At 40.6% G+C, this 16,251-nt stretch overlaps 1 protein-coding gene across 2 annotated transcripts; it reads left to right on the top strand.

Annotated features, from left to right (window-relative positions):
- Window positions 1-255: 255 nt before the first annotated feature.
- wnt11 (wingless-type MMTV integration site family, member 11) lies at window positions 256-15,444 on the top strand. 2 transcript variants are annotated; one of them, XM_058087143.1, is made up of 7 exons: window positions 256-373; window positions 507-582; window positions 4,220-4,363; window positions 6,569-6,813; window positions 8,381-8,658; window positions 8,739-9,031; window positions 14,509-15,444. In XM_058087143.1, the coding sequence occupies exons 2-7, from the start codon at window positions 578-580 to the stop codon at window positions 14,681-14,683; spliced, it is 1,140 nt and encodes a 379-aa protein (XP_057943126.1). In that variant the 5' UTR covers window positions 256-373; window positions 507-577; the 3' UTR covers window positions 14,684-15,444. The 2 variants fall into 2 exon arrangements, with proteins under 2 accessions (XP_057943126.1, XP_057943127.1); XM_058087144.1 differs by lacking the exons at window positions 256-373; window positions 507-582 and adding an exon at window positions 2,490-2,743.
- The last annotated feature ends 807 nt before the right edge of the window (window positions 15,445-16,251 follow it).

Genomic DNA, 16,251 nt, shown 5'->3' with positions numbered 1-16,251 from the left:
AATTGCACAAAATAGACTTTTATAGCATTAAATACCTGCAAAAAGAAACCAGTGAAAAGTAATGGACACCAAATGGCTGAGCACAGAGCAAACAGCACAGAGCAAACAACATACAGCATGGCCATCTTGCTTGCTGTTTGCGTCTTATATGCCAGCTCCACCTGATTGGCAATTAGATCCCCACCTGGGATGCATCTTCCCAGGTGTGTCACATTCCTAATTACATACATCAAATCAACAGTTTCTGAAAATCCAGATTTTTTTTCCAGACTTTAGAAACACAGTCTGCAGATCCCTTTTTTCACTGACTGACTTTGAAGGTGTCGTCCCCTGTTATGTTCCTCGGAAGGTTGAGATGTGAGGAAAATCAAAGGTTTGTGTGTTGACCTCAGCTCAGGAATGAAGAGTCTGAGTGTAAAAAATCTCTCTGAACGCAAGCCCCCCCCCGTCCTGCCGGGAGCGCCACACCACCGCCCACACACGTAACAATCTGTGCCCGTTCGCAGTTGACTGTCACGTCGAGACGCATGTGTGGACCCACCACAGAGAGCTGGAACCCACACTCGCTGGACACAACATGAGGTACAATGTAGCACCTTTATGAAGATACATATCATAGTACCGTTATTTACCTGAAGTCCTTCATGTTAGCAAACAAGCTCACTTTGCTAAGTGAACGTTTCCCACAGCTCACTAATAGCGTGACGCAAAACCGACAACGCAAACACTGAATCCACAGAGCAAAAGCCACCGAAAACGGTCGCGGTTTTGTTTGTTCCGTGAATGCAACATACGTTAAAAGTCACACCGACGTACGTTGGGTTTTGTTTAGAATTCAGAACAGCACCCGAAGTACACATGGACCACTTGGATATATTTTGAATAAGGAAAGATGCTAACACCGATCAATAGATGTTGTGTAATAGGTGACAAAGCAAATGAGGGAATGATCCGCTTAGTCTTTCAGTGGAAAAAGGCAGTGATAGTAATCAGCCGCTCACCCTGGAGATGATGCTCGCTCTGCTTTGGATGACGCCTGTTGGATGACGTCTGTGATGGAAAGAAGCCTCCTCAGATGTCAGGCTGTCCGGCTCACGGCCAATTTGCAAGTTGTCAGAATCTTAGGATGCAAGAAAATATGGGTTTGGAAAAATATCAAATTTCAGGAAAAGTGGGAACGAGGACAGCATGAATGTTTTGACGGAGATTAAAGTTTTATTGTAGGAATGGTTTGAATCCGTTGAAAAATGCGGAACTAGTAAAAATTTTTAGGATGGAAAAAGGGAATTTGTGTTTGGAAAAGTGGAATTTCAGGAAAAGTGGGAATTTTCAGGATGTTGACGTTAGCTTGAATGTTTTGCTGTAGGAAGGGTTTGAATTAGTTGAAAAATTTGCAAGTAGTCAGAATCTTAGGTTGCAAGAAAATATGGGTTTGGAAAAATATAAAATTTCAGGAAAAGTGGGAACGGGATGAATGAACAGCATGAATATTTTGACTGAGATAAATATTTTCTTCAAGAAAATATTCGATTTGTTTGCGAGAATCAAATGGAATTTCTGGTTGGTCAATGTGGAATTTTTGGGAAAATAATACATAGTCAAAGTAGTTTAGGAATTTCGGGAAAAGTGGTAATTTGTTGAAAATAGCTTGTTGTTGTTTTACTGAGGTAAATGCTTTGTTGAAGGTGTGGTTTGGTGGAGAAAACGTGCAAGTAGTAAAATTCATAGGATGAAAGACAAATAGTGGTTGGAAAATATGGAATCTCGGGAAAAGCGGGAACTTCGTGGATGTTGCACTTAGAATGCCGGAATGTTATGACTGAAATTAGTGTTTTGTTGTGGGAATGGTTGAAATCAGTGGAGAAATGTGGAAGTTGTAAAAATTCTAAGAGAATTTGGGTTTTGGAAATGCGGAATTTTATGGAAAGTGGGAATTATGGGGATGTAGAAAATGTACAGTCTGAGTATCCTGCATGAGATGAACATTTTGACCATGGAGTAGTTTGGATCATTTGAGAGTACAAATTCTTTGTCTTAGGAAAATGTGTAAGTTCGGGAATTGTGGGAATTCTGAAAAATGTGTTTTTTTTAGCTAGCCATGCTGTGTTGATGAAAATAGTAAAAAGTAGTTATTGGTCATGATCACGATTGATTGATTACAAAAGCGATTGACTATCATCATACATTCTGAAAGGATTATGTCTCACCAGTGAAACTGGACAAGGTGATCGGGTACCAGGAAGTCTGGACTTCCCTACTGGGACTGCTGCCCAGTGACCTGAACGTGGATTGGATGGATAGCTAGTCTATCTGCATGCATGTTTTAGTAGAGAATATAGTCACTCCTTTGTTATGCTAATACTGGTGTGCCATCAAAGTGGGCTGGGAGTACTTCAGAGTACTTTCGGACAGAATCACTCTACTCACCTCTCACTGTTACCTCCCTCTCTCTCTCTCTCTCCCTCTCCCTCTCTCTCTCTCATACACCCTCATGCACCCTCTCACACTCATAACACGCTGCAGGCTTTGGAGACACACTTTCATTCCTCCGTTGATAAATCCATGAATCCATACATCCATCCATCCATACAGTACCTGTCTGGAGCTTTCCTTCTCTCTCGTGTTGGATTTACGGACTCATCTTGTTGAAAGGAAATCAGACCACTTTCATTATTCGGATATTGTCGTATTTCTTTCCAATTGTTGTTCGAATCAACCTGGAGAGGAGAGCAGCGACAAAAAGGTGAGCTTGTTTTAAGAACAATCAACCATCATAAAACGATGCGTTCACGTCCGTAAAAGGATAATTATTCGAAATAAATGTGGTTTATGTTGTGTAATTTAAACATTAAATTTTGAATCGGTAATTTACTACACACTTATATCACATGATTACGGAATATTTAGCACTATTTTCACCTAATTTCCATGAATTTACAAATCTTAACGCACACTACTCTAATTTGTGTGCTATTTGATGTATACGCTGATAGTCGCGTTAACTGAAGGCTATTAGGACATTACCTTAACTTTTTAGCCTTCTCACTGAAGATTACTTATCTTATCTTATCATCTTGTGTCGGCATGCTGCTGCAGATTATTCCCGATATGGTGTGTGTTGCTTTTAATGCTTAGTGAAGTCAAAGCAACATGAGGCTGGAAAGATAAACGCACCATTTGCTGACTAACGCAACATGCTCACTGCATACAAAACAAGTATTTATTTATATTACGCATTAAATATTTGACTTGATTTAGCCCGCAATACTTTGCTGACAATGTTTGTAATTCTATTATTATTATTATTATTTGAATGATTATTTTAAAAAAATATGTGTTATTTTATTGATTATATTGTCTGATATTATTGTGAAATTTTTCACTGTGTTGATACAACTTTCTTTTTTGTTTGTCTAAAACCTCTAAAGTCATGATGAACAACAACTTGAAAAAAACAAAAAAAAAACAAAAAAAAAACCTTAAACTGTATTATGGAAAGCAGGAAGTGAACAAATGTAACAGTTACCGATTGTAAAAGTACCAGGTAGGATTTAATAAGCTTTGCTTCTTCCTACTCCTTTTGGACATGTGGAACTGTGAACTGATTATGTGATGCATTCAATTGTAATCTGATGCATGTTCAAATGAAATAACACCATTACCAACTTAAAGGCAAAAAAAAGTCACAAAAGTGTGAACGGTATCGGTATTGGCGATTTGGATCGATACCAAGATGGGTAGTGTAGTATTGCCCACGTCTGATCCTGAGGAAAGATTTTGGAGTGGTTGTCATGTGACAGTCAGGTGGCTATCCCGGGATATAGCTCCCCCCCCAAAAAAATTTTAAAGCCTTTTTAGTACAATTAAGTTGCTCCTACTGCATTTTTTCTCATTAATTAATAGCTTTTTTATTTGCTTTAAAATTAAAATTAAAGGCACTAAATTCAAGGATTTTTAGTGAGTAAATGTATTTTGCTTCAATTCAAAGTACATTTGTGCGACGTGAATAATAGTATTTTTGAAAAAAAAAACATCACAAATGTTCAAAAAATTCCATGTTTCCCTGGAATTCCACATTTCCAGTCCCGAAAAATCCCATTTAAACGAATGAAATGATGGCTTTCACTTCAGCGTTCATCTGCAATTTCCACACAAATGTTCTCGTCTCCTTGAAGATGATTTAACAGCCGCCACCGACTCATTGCTCTTCTTCCGACAGGCTTTATTTGACGAGGCGAGCTCCCAAACATCTCTTTGTATTTCTGACTGCCCGTCCAACCATGAGGAGGTACTGTCGCGTCCGGCCTCTCGCCGTGCTCGCCGCTCTGCTGCTGTCTCAGGTCTGTTCCGGCATCAAGTGGCTGTAAGTATCCTGTCTCCCGTTTCCTGCTTCAGACGAGGCCGTGAAATGACACAATGTTGCGCGGCACGTTTCTAAGATTTTTTTTGTGTTTTTTGTTCTGTGCTCAAGTATCCCATGAAAGGGATGGTAGATTACCCGGCAGGTTCTCCTGCTATGAGAGGAAACCTCTTTAATAACTTGGAGATACTCAGCCAGCATGGTTCCATGATATCGGATCATAATAATAACAGTAATACCTTTAGAAAAGCAAAAACCGGCTTGGCGGAGGAGGTTTGTTGGCTTGCGTTGTGTATCCTTGTAAGGTTACATGTGTGAGAACAAAGCACTAAATGCACATCTGGATGCTTGACATGAACCACTGGCCTTATAGTGAAGTTATGACTTGGAAAGCTTTGAGCCGTATCAATTAAAGGGTCGTTCATACGGGAAACAGACTAAAAAGGGTGTCGTTTTGGCCCAAACGTGTCTTCTAATAGAGGGGGTGTCCAAAGTGCAACAGTGCAGATGTTTTTTTATTGGGCCAAAGCACCAAAAAATGTAACTTAACCAGCAAAAATGGAAAATATGCAGTAATTTTACGAGAATAAAGTCAAAATATTGAGAGAAAATTTGCAATCCAACAAGGAAAAGTCATATATACTATGTAGTCATCATTATAGTAAAAATGTTTTAAAAAGGCATGATTTTTTAGTCGTAACATTACGAAAACAAAGTTATTTTTGGAAAATTAGGTTGCAGAAAAAGTGGCAATGTTATAATATGATGAAAATGAAGTCGTAATTACGAGACGGAAATTTACAAGAAGTTGAAAAATACATTTAAAAGAAAAACAAGAAAAACGAAAAAAACTGCAGTAATATTATGAGAATAAAGTCAAAATGTGATGAGAAAAAAATCGTATTGTAACGCGAAAAAAATGTCACAATTTTATTAGCTTAAACCAATGCTTCTCAAATAGTGGGGCGGGCCCCCCCTAATGGGGGCATGACAGAAAATAATTGAGAAGCACTGACTTCAACTAAGACCATTTTAGTACTATAGAATTGAAATATTAAAGAAAAAAAATTGTTGTAATTTTTGGAAAATTAGGTTGCGGAAAAAGTGGCAATACTATAATATGATGGAAATGAAGTCGTAATTACGAGACGGAAATTTACAAGAAAAAAGTTGAAATAGTTGGAAAATACATTTAAAATAAACAACAAAAACGGAAAAAACTGCAGTAATATTACGAGAATAAAGTCAAAATGTGATGAGAAAAAAATCGTATTGTAACACAAAAAAATTTTTATTAGCTTAAACCAATGCTTCTCAAATAGTGGGGCGGGCCCCCCCTGATGGGGGAGGGCATGACAGAAAATAATAATTGAGAAGCCCTGACTTAAAGTAAGATCTTTTTAGTGCTATGGAGTTGAAATATTAAAGAAAAAAATTATTGTAATTTTCGGAAAATTAAGTTGTGGAAAAAGTTATACGGGGAGCATGGGGAATGAAGTAAAAAAAATACAAAATACACATAAATGCACACACCCACGCATACCATGTGCGCGGCATTGCCGCCCGTTTCGCCTCCATTACACTTCACCAACTTCCCGTTATAGTAGATTAAAAATATTCTCCGATCGCTTATGCTAGGCAGTGTTTCCCATACAGTCATTTATTTTTGGAGGCACAGGTGGATTTGAGGTGTCGGTATGCATCGTAACTCGTTCCAAATCCCCACGCTGTTCACATTAAAAGCAAAAAGAAAATGTTTCTTGTACTTAGCATTTACACTACTTAGTAACGCGATAAAAGTGGCCACGAAAGGTGAAGTATTTTCCGCGTTTGTGGATCTCCAGACATGCAGGCCACCTCCACAAGCCTGGGGAGTGTGCAAAACGACTGCAGCCTAGGCTTTGATTAGCCGGAGTCACGACTGCACACTCTTCCGTCGTTTAGTACAGCAAGACAAGGAAAATCTCACAACCACTTCTTCGCTGTAACAATGATTGAGGGAACCAGCCAAGAATATGTCACATATATTTTATGTATCTGCTGCTCATTTTCTTTTGGGATTTTCAACAAGATAAGATGGTTCTTTGCTGTGATGGACGACCAGCTTACTGTAACTCCCTGCCTGAATTCCCACAGTGGACACAAAAACAGCAACCGTCACTACGACATATTAATACTCGCTCTGTTGTTGTCCGCCCCGCCCCGCAGAGCCCTATCGCACACACCCAAGACATTACACATCAACCAGACCCAACACTGTAAGCTGCTGCCCGGCCTGGTGTCCTCCCAAGCTCAGCTGTGCCGCAGCAACATGGAGCTCATGCAAACCATCGTCCAAGCGGCCCGAGACGTCAAGAAAACATGTCAAAAGACCTTTGCTGATATGCGCTGGAACTGCTCCTCCATTGACATTCCCGTTGATGCCTCAAAGTATCGTCCGGACCTCGACCGAGGTAAGGTGCATTCGAATACGATTTATACGGAACGGCTGTGGTTCCGTATAAATTTACTCTGCCAAGAATGTGGGCGAGAGGTATTGTTTTGATTACGAGTCCGTTAGCAGATGATGCAAACTAACGCCAGTCTTTTGCTTCCCCATGTCCGTTTTTTTTTATTTTTATATCGGACGAGGCACAACAGAAGTAGCTCACTCATAAACACATTATAACACACCAGAGAATAAGAAGACGCAGCAGGAGGGATCTCTGTTTTTGACATAGAAACTTTTTCTGTATATTTAGCGAACAATCAGACTCCTCTAGATGCAGAATCCCTTGCTTCAGAAAAAATCGTATTGTAACACGAAAAAAAATCACAATTTTATTAGCTTAAACTAATGCTTCTCGAATAGTGGGGTGGGCCCAGAAAAAAAAGAAAACGAGAAAACAATTGAGAAGCACTGACTTCAACTAAGATCATTTTAGTACTATAGAGTTGAAATATTAAATAATTTTTTTTTGTTGTAATTTTTTGTAAAAAATTTACAAGAAAAAAGTCGAAATAGTTGGAAAATACATTTGCAGCACTGACTTCAACTAAGATCATTTTAGTACTATAGAGTTGCAATATCAAAGAAAAAATTGTTGTAATTTTTTGAAAATTAGATTGTTGAAAAAGTATATATTATGGGGAATGAAGTCAATTAAGTAATTACGAGAGGGAAATTTACAAGAAGTTGGAAAATACATTTAAAAGAAAAACAACAACAGAAATGGAAAAAACTGCAGTCATTTTATGAGAATAAAGTCAAACTGTGCAAAAATCGTATTGTAAATAGCTTAAAATTAGCTTAAACCAGTGCTTCTCGAATAGTGGGACGGGCCTCAGAGAATAAGAAGACGCAGCAGAAGGGATCTCTGTTTCCGACATAGAAATTTTCTCTGTATATTTAGCGAACAATCAGACTCCTCTTGATGCAGAATCCCTTGCTTCAAAAACCGTTAATAAAATAACTTCAATGCTTCAAGACTGACAGTAATTTAAAAATAGCATTACAAATCCTAATGCCGGCTCCAGCTTTGATGGTAAAGGTAAAAAAATATATATATATAATTTGGAAACATCCAGCGGGCCGGATTAAAAAGCTCAATCGGCTCTGGTCTAGGGATGCTTTTGATCCAACCAGCTTATGGTCGTTGATGCGTTCTCACCAGACTTCTCGTTCTTCCATGCATCATCAGCAATTGCATCAGTGCTCACATGTGCTGTGACGGACCGTGTTTGATAGATCTATTTTGGAATGGCAAGAGTGAAATATTGCCGCTATGAAGACGGACTATGTCTGTTTTGATTTGTTATGCTTTTGTCTTTTGAAGTGTTATCCTGTCATGGGAATCAGTTCCAAGTAACATAACAGCACACACCTGCTTGCCAATCTGCTTGCCAGTGCAGACGTAATGTCAGCTTCATATGAATATCCGTCTTTTTTTTTAAAGATTGTACTGCTGAGGTTTGCGTAGTATTTGTCACAGATTCGTGAAACATTCTCTAAATGTCGGTTCTGGTCCTGTCCTTCACCAGGAACAAGAGAAACTGCGTTCGTGTATGCCTTGTCTGCTGCCACCATCAGCCACACCATCGCCAGAGCGTGCACCTCTGGAGATTTGCGACTGTGCTCGTGCGGTCCAATTCCGGCTGAGATCCCCGAGCCCGGCTATCGCTGGGGGGGCTGCGCTGACAACCTGCACTACGGTTTAATGATGGGCTCCAAGTTTGCGGACGCTCCCATGAAGATGAAACGTGCAGGGTCTCACGCCAACAAACTGATGCATCTTCACAATAGCGAAGTGGGGAGACAAGTAAGTAAAAAACACATAAACACGGACTTAAAAACTTAGAACTATGATCCCTATCTAAGTGTTATTTTCTATGTTGCCAGGTGCTAAGACAGGCATTGGTGATGAAGTGTAAATGTCATGGCGTATCCGGTTCCTGCTCCATAAGAACCTGCTGGAGAGGCCTGCAGGATCTTAGAGAGATCGCTATGGACCTGAAGACCAAGTACCTGTCGGCAACTAAGGTGGTGCACCGACCCATGGGGACACGAAAACAGTTGGTACCCAAAGACATTGACATCCGACCTGTGAGAGAGAACGAGCTTGTCTACCTGCAGAGCTCCCCGGACTTCTGCACCAAAAACGAAAAACAGGGTTCTGTTGGCACACAAGACAGGTGAGAATCCCTTTCATGTGGCTTTTAGAGCGTGACTTTGAGTCTGAGTGTTGCTGGCTACCAAAACGGAGACTCTGTACTGTAGGTTTTTTTTCTTCGCCTTGATGGTACCAATGTGGCGGAGTACCTCAAAGTAACAAGACTTTGGTTGCCCCAATTTTTTTGCGCTTTCTTGGGGTGCCAGCGACAGAGAATTGTCACTTGAGTTCAGGCGCCAATCCCCTACGTATGTACTACGTAGCCTGGGCAAGGTGTTTGGAGGACGAGCACCCACTCGCCACGTAGTTGGCGAATCCAAGGGAATGACAAGTGTCGATACAGCTCGGGCAGTTGTGTTGCCAGACCGCCTTCGGGACTCAGTTTCCTGATTTTCTGTCTGGGTTTACTCCCATAGCCTTTCCCAAAAAATGTTTACCGCAAGGCAGTGGTGGTTTTGGAATCAGAGATTCCTTCTCCTAGATGGGTTGTCATCCCAGACTGACGAGCCCCATCTGCCCGAAGCGACTGGTTTTAAGGCGCCAGCCTTTTGCCCTTTTCTTGTCAGTAGAAACCGTCTCACCGCACATATACTAGACAAACAACCATTCACACTCACATTTAAAACTATGGACAATTTGGAGTCGCCAATTAACCTAGCATGTTTTTGCAATGTGGGAGGAAACCGGAGTACCCGGAGAAAACCCACGCATGCACTGGGAGAACATGCAAACTCCACACAGAGATACTCCAGGGTGGAATCGAACTCCGGTCTCCTAGCTGTGAGGTCTGTGCGCTTAAGCTGTGGCTTAAATTAGACAGAATCGAAGAGTTATAGTCGGTCTCTGCGGAAGTTATGTCGCACTACCTTCTGTTTTTAACACCCGGCTCGCTCATCGCCGTTCCTAAACCTCCTGCTAGCTTGATGTTGATGTTCTCTTCAGAGTTTGGCTAAACATTTGCGATAAAAGTGCCTTTACAAATCTTAACCATACAGTATCAAACTGAACTGAAATGAGCCAGGCTTAAATACCCGCCGCTTCCTGTTGATGTACTGCGAGCTCAATTCCATCACTTGTTAAACACTTGTGGCTTATCATGGCTGCTTTACAATGCCTGACCCACACGGCGGCAAATAGGAAATGAGCAATCCTGATTGTCGGGCTTGTCCACAATGTTGACGTTAGGAAAGTCATGTCCCGCCTGGTGGTACAGTTTAGTTAGTGGGCTGGGTGATAACAACCAGAATACTCTGCTTGTCTGAGCATGTGTCACTGAAGAAGGCTACTGTGACCGGGGTCCTTGTCCCTTTATCTGAAACAATGACTAATGCGCTTATTCTTGGGACCGGGAGAACTCCAGCTGATATCGTCTCAAGGGGCGCGCACAGATTTGGAAGCATTTAAAGGTTTTCCGAAAGATAACGGTTAGCCTACACTATTTTGTAGTAAGTGTGCGAGACTGGTGTGGTGAGAACTTAGCAGGCAGCAAAGAGTCATTTTGGCTGAGGGTTTTACTCATGCTGAGATCTGGCTAAGCGGTATCGGAGGAAAAAATATGCAGCGTTATCTTGCAGACTTATTGAATTCTCCAATTTTCTTTCAACACACTGTGGGTAAGGACATGCCTTATCTCCAGACTCGATTCATTCGTCATGGACTGAACGACAACACCAGAGGCGCATTTTGACAATAACAAGTGCAGTTGCGGGAGTTTCTTCACAAATATAAAAAGATTATGTTTCATCTTGTTTGACCACAAATTGCGTGCGAATGCTGGAAGATGCTGTCCTTCAGCCAAAGTGCAGAAGAAAGAGTTAAGGGGGGGTCCAAACCTTTATACAGAACACAGAGAACAATTTACAGATGCAGATTGGGTTTGGTGGTTGGGTGCTCGGGGTCAATGTGGGTCAATATTATATTTTAAGGGACCGTCCACAAACAAATGTTTTGTATTTTATCGTTTCGGCCTGTAGTAGAAGAAGTAGAAGTAATTAATAATAATAATAATAATAATACATTTTATTTGTATAGCGCTTTTCAGAGTACTCAAAGACACTTTACAGTAGAGAAAAATAAATGGTAATGGTAATGGTTTTATTTCATTTGAACATGCATCAGATTACAATTGAATGCATCACATAATCAGTTCACAGTTCCACATGTCCAAAAGGAGTAGGAAGAAGCAACGCTTATTAAATCCTACCTCTCCATCTGGTACTTTTACAATCAGTAACTGTTACATTTGTTCACTTCCTGCTTTCCTAATATAGTTAACGTTTTTTTTTTTTATTATTATTTTTTAAATTTGTATTTTGTCACGTACCGAAGTACGAAGTGATATGACCATACAATGACATAATGGGTACCATAGTAAGTGTCAATATAGGGATATATATATATATATAGCACATCATGACTGGTTCAAGACTCTTCATCCTTGTATGTAGCAAACATCAACTGCTTGTATTGTTTCTTGAATTGGCTCATCGTTGTGCATTGTTTGAGGTCCTTACTCAATCCATTCCATAGTTTGATTCCACATACTGAAATGCTATGGCTTTTTAACGTAGTCCTAGCATATAAGTGTTCAGCAGTGAGGTATAAAAAGTTAGACATTAAAAACTGATTTAAAAAGGTGGGTTTTGAGTTGGGGCAAGGACGGAGTGAATGTCTCCCCAGGTTCGGAGCCTGGTCTTTTTTTCACTAAGTCATAAGTCCAGACAAGCTAGCCACAACTGAATTATTTGCATTGCATTCCTTGTTTTTGTATAGGTTGGTGTGGCACGTGATTCCGTTTGTCCAGTGATCCGTTCCCGTCTGGATGCAACTATTTACTAATCTGGCATAGTGTGGACGCACATTTTTTTAACCCCCACCCAAAAAACTGCGGACGTTTCGGTGAAGATTTTTGAACATTAGAAATGTCAACCATCATATGGATGTCATATCAGGTATCATTCAAGTACTTTACAGATAAACAGCAGACATGCTTCATGTCAAGGACACTCACTGGCTGCAATTTTTGCATCCTGATATCGTTGCAACCGCATGAGCATTCAACGTTAGTGCTTTTGACAAATCTCTGAGCCGTGACGTTGGCACACACAACACGATGCGTCAATCATGATCATGTGGTTGTCTTATTTTAAACCTGTAAAAGTTTGAAAATATCCCCCAGTTTGCCATGTATCACCGCTCATTTGTCACTCACTCTCAGCCACTTGAGGACGGGCTTTATCTGTCTTTACACTTGAATTGACCTTCTGTCTACATTGTTAGGTTTGACATTCACAAGACCCGAAAGCTATCGATACTCCTTTTATAGTCAGTGCTTTATGTAGAGGGAGTAACATGGAGGCAAATTAGGTATGGTGATTAGACTTGAAGACTTCCACTTGACACCTATAGCACAACAGGTTTGGCTAGTGCGAACACACTAATCCGTGCCCAAGCATGGTCCACTTTTGGACCATTGACGCGATTGCAAGAGGTAGGCCACGGTGCGATTCCATACACACACACACACACACACACACACACACACACACACACACACACATGCATGCAATATCATCACAGAATAACTGCAATGCCATTGCTCCTTGCAGAATCTTAATGATAACCTGACATAATTCATAATGGAAATTATATTCATTCATTCATTTTCTACTGCTTTTCCTCACGAGGGTCGCGGGGGTGCTGGAGCCTATCCCAGCTGTCTTCGGGTGAGAGGCGGGGTACACCCTCAAAATCAAAAATCTCAAGAGGTCAACGGTCTGTGTCATCTTTCAAAGACCACATTACTAACAGCACTAAATTCATCACACAGCAACTTAACACTCGAATGATTCATTCATTCATTCATTTTCTACCACTTATCCTCACAAGGGTCGCGGGGGTGCTGGAGCCTATCCCAGCTGTCTTTGGGCGAGAGGCGGGGTACACCCCGGACTGGTGGCCAGTCAATCGCAGGGCACATATAGACAAACAACTCAATTCACACTCATTCACATTCATACCTATGGACAATTTGGAGTCGCCAATTAACCTAGCATGTTTTTGGAATGTGGGAGGAAATCGGAGTACCCGGAGAAAACCCACGCATGCACGGGGAGAACATGCAAACTCCACACAGAGATGGCCGAGGGTAGAATTGAACCCTGTTCTCCTAGCTGTGAGGTCTGCGCGCTAACCACTCGACCGCCATGCCGCCCGGGAAATTATATTGAAAATTCAAAATAATCCAAAAGTCAAACTAGTCATGGTGTGCTAGCATTAAATGACACATCTTTGCAAAACAAAGATGTGTCATTTAATGAATGTGATCAATGCTCTTGCAAATAATTAATGACAACCGCCACCTCGCACAAAATAAATAATCTACCCCCCTCCCTGCCCTAGCCCCCACCGGCTAGCATCTGTGCTATGACCCGTTGACTTGTCCCATCGCCTCTATTCTGCTTTTTGCCTGCAATTTCTCGACTTTTCTGGATTATTTCCAGTTTCATTTTTGAGTCGTTCTGATTATTTCTACTGTGACTTTTGGATTATTTTGAGTGCTTCTATTTTATATGCTGTTTATTTGAGACTAAAACGTGACACGACTTCTTGTTCAGAAATTGTGGGCACTAGGCCTGGAAAGATAATAAAAATAAATGAATCATACAATAAATGAAAATAAATTGGATCATTTTGCCGACCTCGATATATTGCCATGTGGATATGTGTCTGTTTTCCTTGTCTCCCGTCTCCAATTTTTTTTTTTTTACTTTTCAGTGAAAAATCCCCTCAGTAACACAACACAGGCTTACCACATCATGCCTGGAAATTTTTCCAAATTTTCTGAAAATTTATTTCAAATTAACAGGTCTGTCCAGGCACCGTACTATGTTTGGCCTAATGTAGATCTTGAGGTCTTGTCCTCATCAGTTCATAAGGACCGACGCCCTGGATTACGACTCAGTTTACGGACAACTGTACAGAACTATACCCAAGTCTAAACTATACAACAGTGTGTGGGTGTTTCTGTTTCCCAGCTCCCACAAATATAATAAAGCCGTCTTTCACTATTAATGACTGTCGTTCTTCCTCCATCCGTCACTCCTGCGGCCGCCATTTACTTTGCTCCATCTCACCATGCTGGTCGTTAACACTCCGCCGTCATAAAACGGAGGCGTAATGTGGAAAGGGCAAACGTAAGAGAGGGGGCCGGCCTGCGTATTCAGCGTGATTTATGGCGGGGCTATTCACGGCCCATTCAAAGACAGCCATCCAAAAGCATGAGCTCAAGACATCGACAAAAGAAAATGAGAGAACGATGAGGGCGCGTTGGTCGGTCGAGAATATTTAAAGAGCCATTGTTAGCGCTTTTTAGGCTGGGAGTCCGAAACATTCCGAATGGAGGCATTATATCTTTTGTGGGAAGTCAAACTGGAAACAGCTTGTCTTTCAAAGAAAGGCGCTCACTCGATCTTCTAACTTTATTTATGCTAATTGCAGGCAGTGTAACAAAACCTCGCTGGGCAGCGACAGCTGTGACCTGATGTGCTGCGGCCGTGGCTACAACCCGTACAGCGAGAAGTTGGTGGAACGCTGCCATTGCAAGTACCACTGGTGTTGCTACGTCACTTGCAGGAAGTGCGAGAGGATCGTGGAGAGATACGTCTGCAAATGAGTGGACCTCACCAAACCGCATTGGAACCAAAGCACTACAAAAAACCAAGAAGGCAAACTAGCCTTCAGCTTTAGCATGTGTATTTCACCGTGACATGGTCTAAGTTTTTTGTCATCATCACTTTAGTAGCCAATCTCCAAACTGCCTGTCTGGTTTCCACCGGACTTGGAGAGTGACGACAGTTTATGTGAAGACCACCGTCCTCCTGGGTAGTTGCTTTCTCTTGTTAATGACCATGAATTCCCCCAACGGGGATGAGGGAAGTCTATTTTATTGTAGCTCTAATAAAAAGTAATAATATTGGATTTTTATGCTGGAGGAGAAGGATGGTCTCCCTTCTGGACAGAGACTTATGTTTGGCTTCATTCCTCGCAAATGGAAGGGATTTGTTGGACTCGCGGGACTTTTTTTTTTTTTTTTTTTTTGGTACAGTTGACACTTTTTCCTTCTGCATGAACGGACCGGAGAGGAAAAGGAAACATAAAGGGAACTTAAAGTACTTTTTCAAACACTTTGGACTGACATGGTCCTGCATGTTTCTCCACATGTATGACTTGACTTTATCCCTGTGGACTGAAAGGAGAGCATAAAGGACTTGCAGATTTATCATCCTTGCAGCCAGTTCAAATTGTATTCTATTTTTAGAGCATATGAACGAATGGATTTTGTTAAACCACTTTTGTGTGGATGTACATACTCTTATTTTGTATACTGGAATAAAGATGAGTATTTATAAAATGATTCAATGGTTATTACATTGCCTTTACATCATTTATTTATTTTTATTTTACTTACTCCTTAAGCATAAGAGTTTATTTTGCGTGTATGTGTGGTCTAAATAAACAGGAAGAGGAAAAGTAAGTGGATATTCTAAGCCAGGGGTCTCAAACACGCGGCCCGTGGGCCAAATGTGGCCCGCAGGACACTAGTTTGAGGCCCCCGCCTTGATATGAAAGTTTAATGTTAGTGCTGCCGGCGCAAATTTGATATGGATGCTGTATGGTATCATGTAGCCAGAAAAAAATATTACGTTTGATTAATGTTCATGTTAAAGGTTAAATAACTGTTAATAGTTATCCTCCCTATCCGTGTGGAAGTGGTAAGTTTTTGCCTTTTTAAGTTTAAAGGAAATACCTTGGAGGCTACCGTTTAGGTCGCTAGCTCTCTAGTTTGCGAGTTAGCATGTGTCTCAAGACCCTGCAGTTGCGCAATATGTTGTAAATAAAAAGAGTATAAATGTGACTATAGTCGTGTTTTGTCATGTCTACAGGGCTCTAATAATGCTTTGTTAATTTTAATCTGAAAAAAATAATTTGTCTACCCACCAACTATATGTGGTTTCTTAATTTTTAATTATTTGCTGTTTTATTATTATTATATTTATTTATTACTGATTGATTGATTTTCTTTATTCTTGATCTTATTTTGTGTAGAAACATAAAAATGAAGATATTTGAGAACAGTGGAATGTTTTAGCAGAGCTTTTCTTGTAGAAAATCGGAACCAAAGCAAAGTTTATTAATTTTTCTGTTTTTAATAAATGTGTTTTTTTTTTTTTTTGGTAAAAC

Source organism: Doryrhamphus excisus, chromosome 11, assembly GCF_030265055.1.
Source record: "Doryrhamphus excisus isolate RoL2022-K1 chromosome 11, RoL_Dexc_1.0, whole genome shotgun sequence".
Lineage (NCBI taxonomy): Eukaryota > Metazoa > Chordata > Actinopteri > Syngnathiformes > Syngnathidae > Doryrhamphus > Doryrhamphus excisus.
The sequence above is the reverse complement of the archived record's forward strand: the minus strand, read 5'-3'. Positions and strand labels throughout refer to the sequence as shown.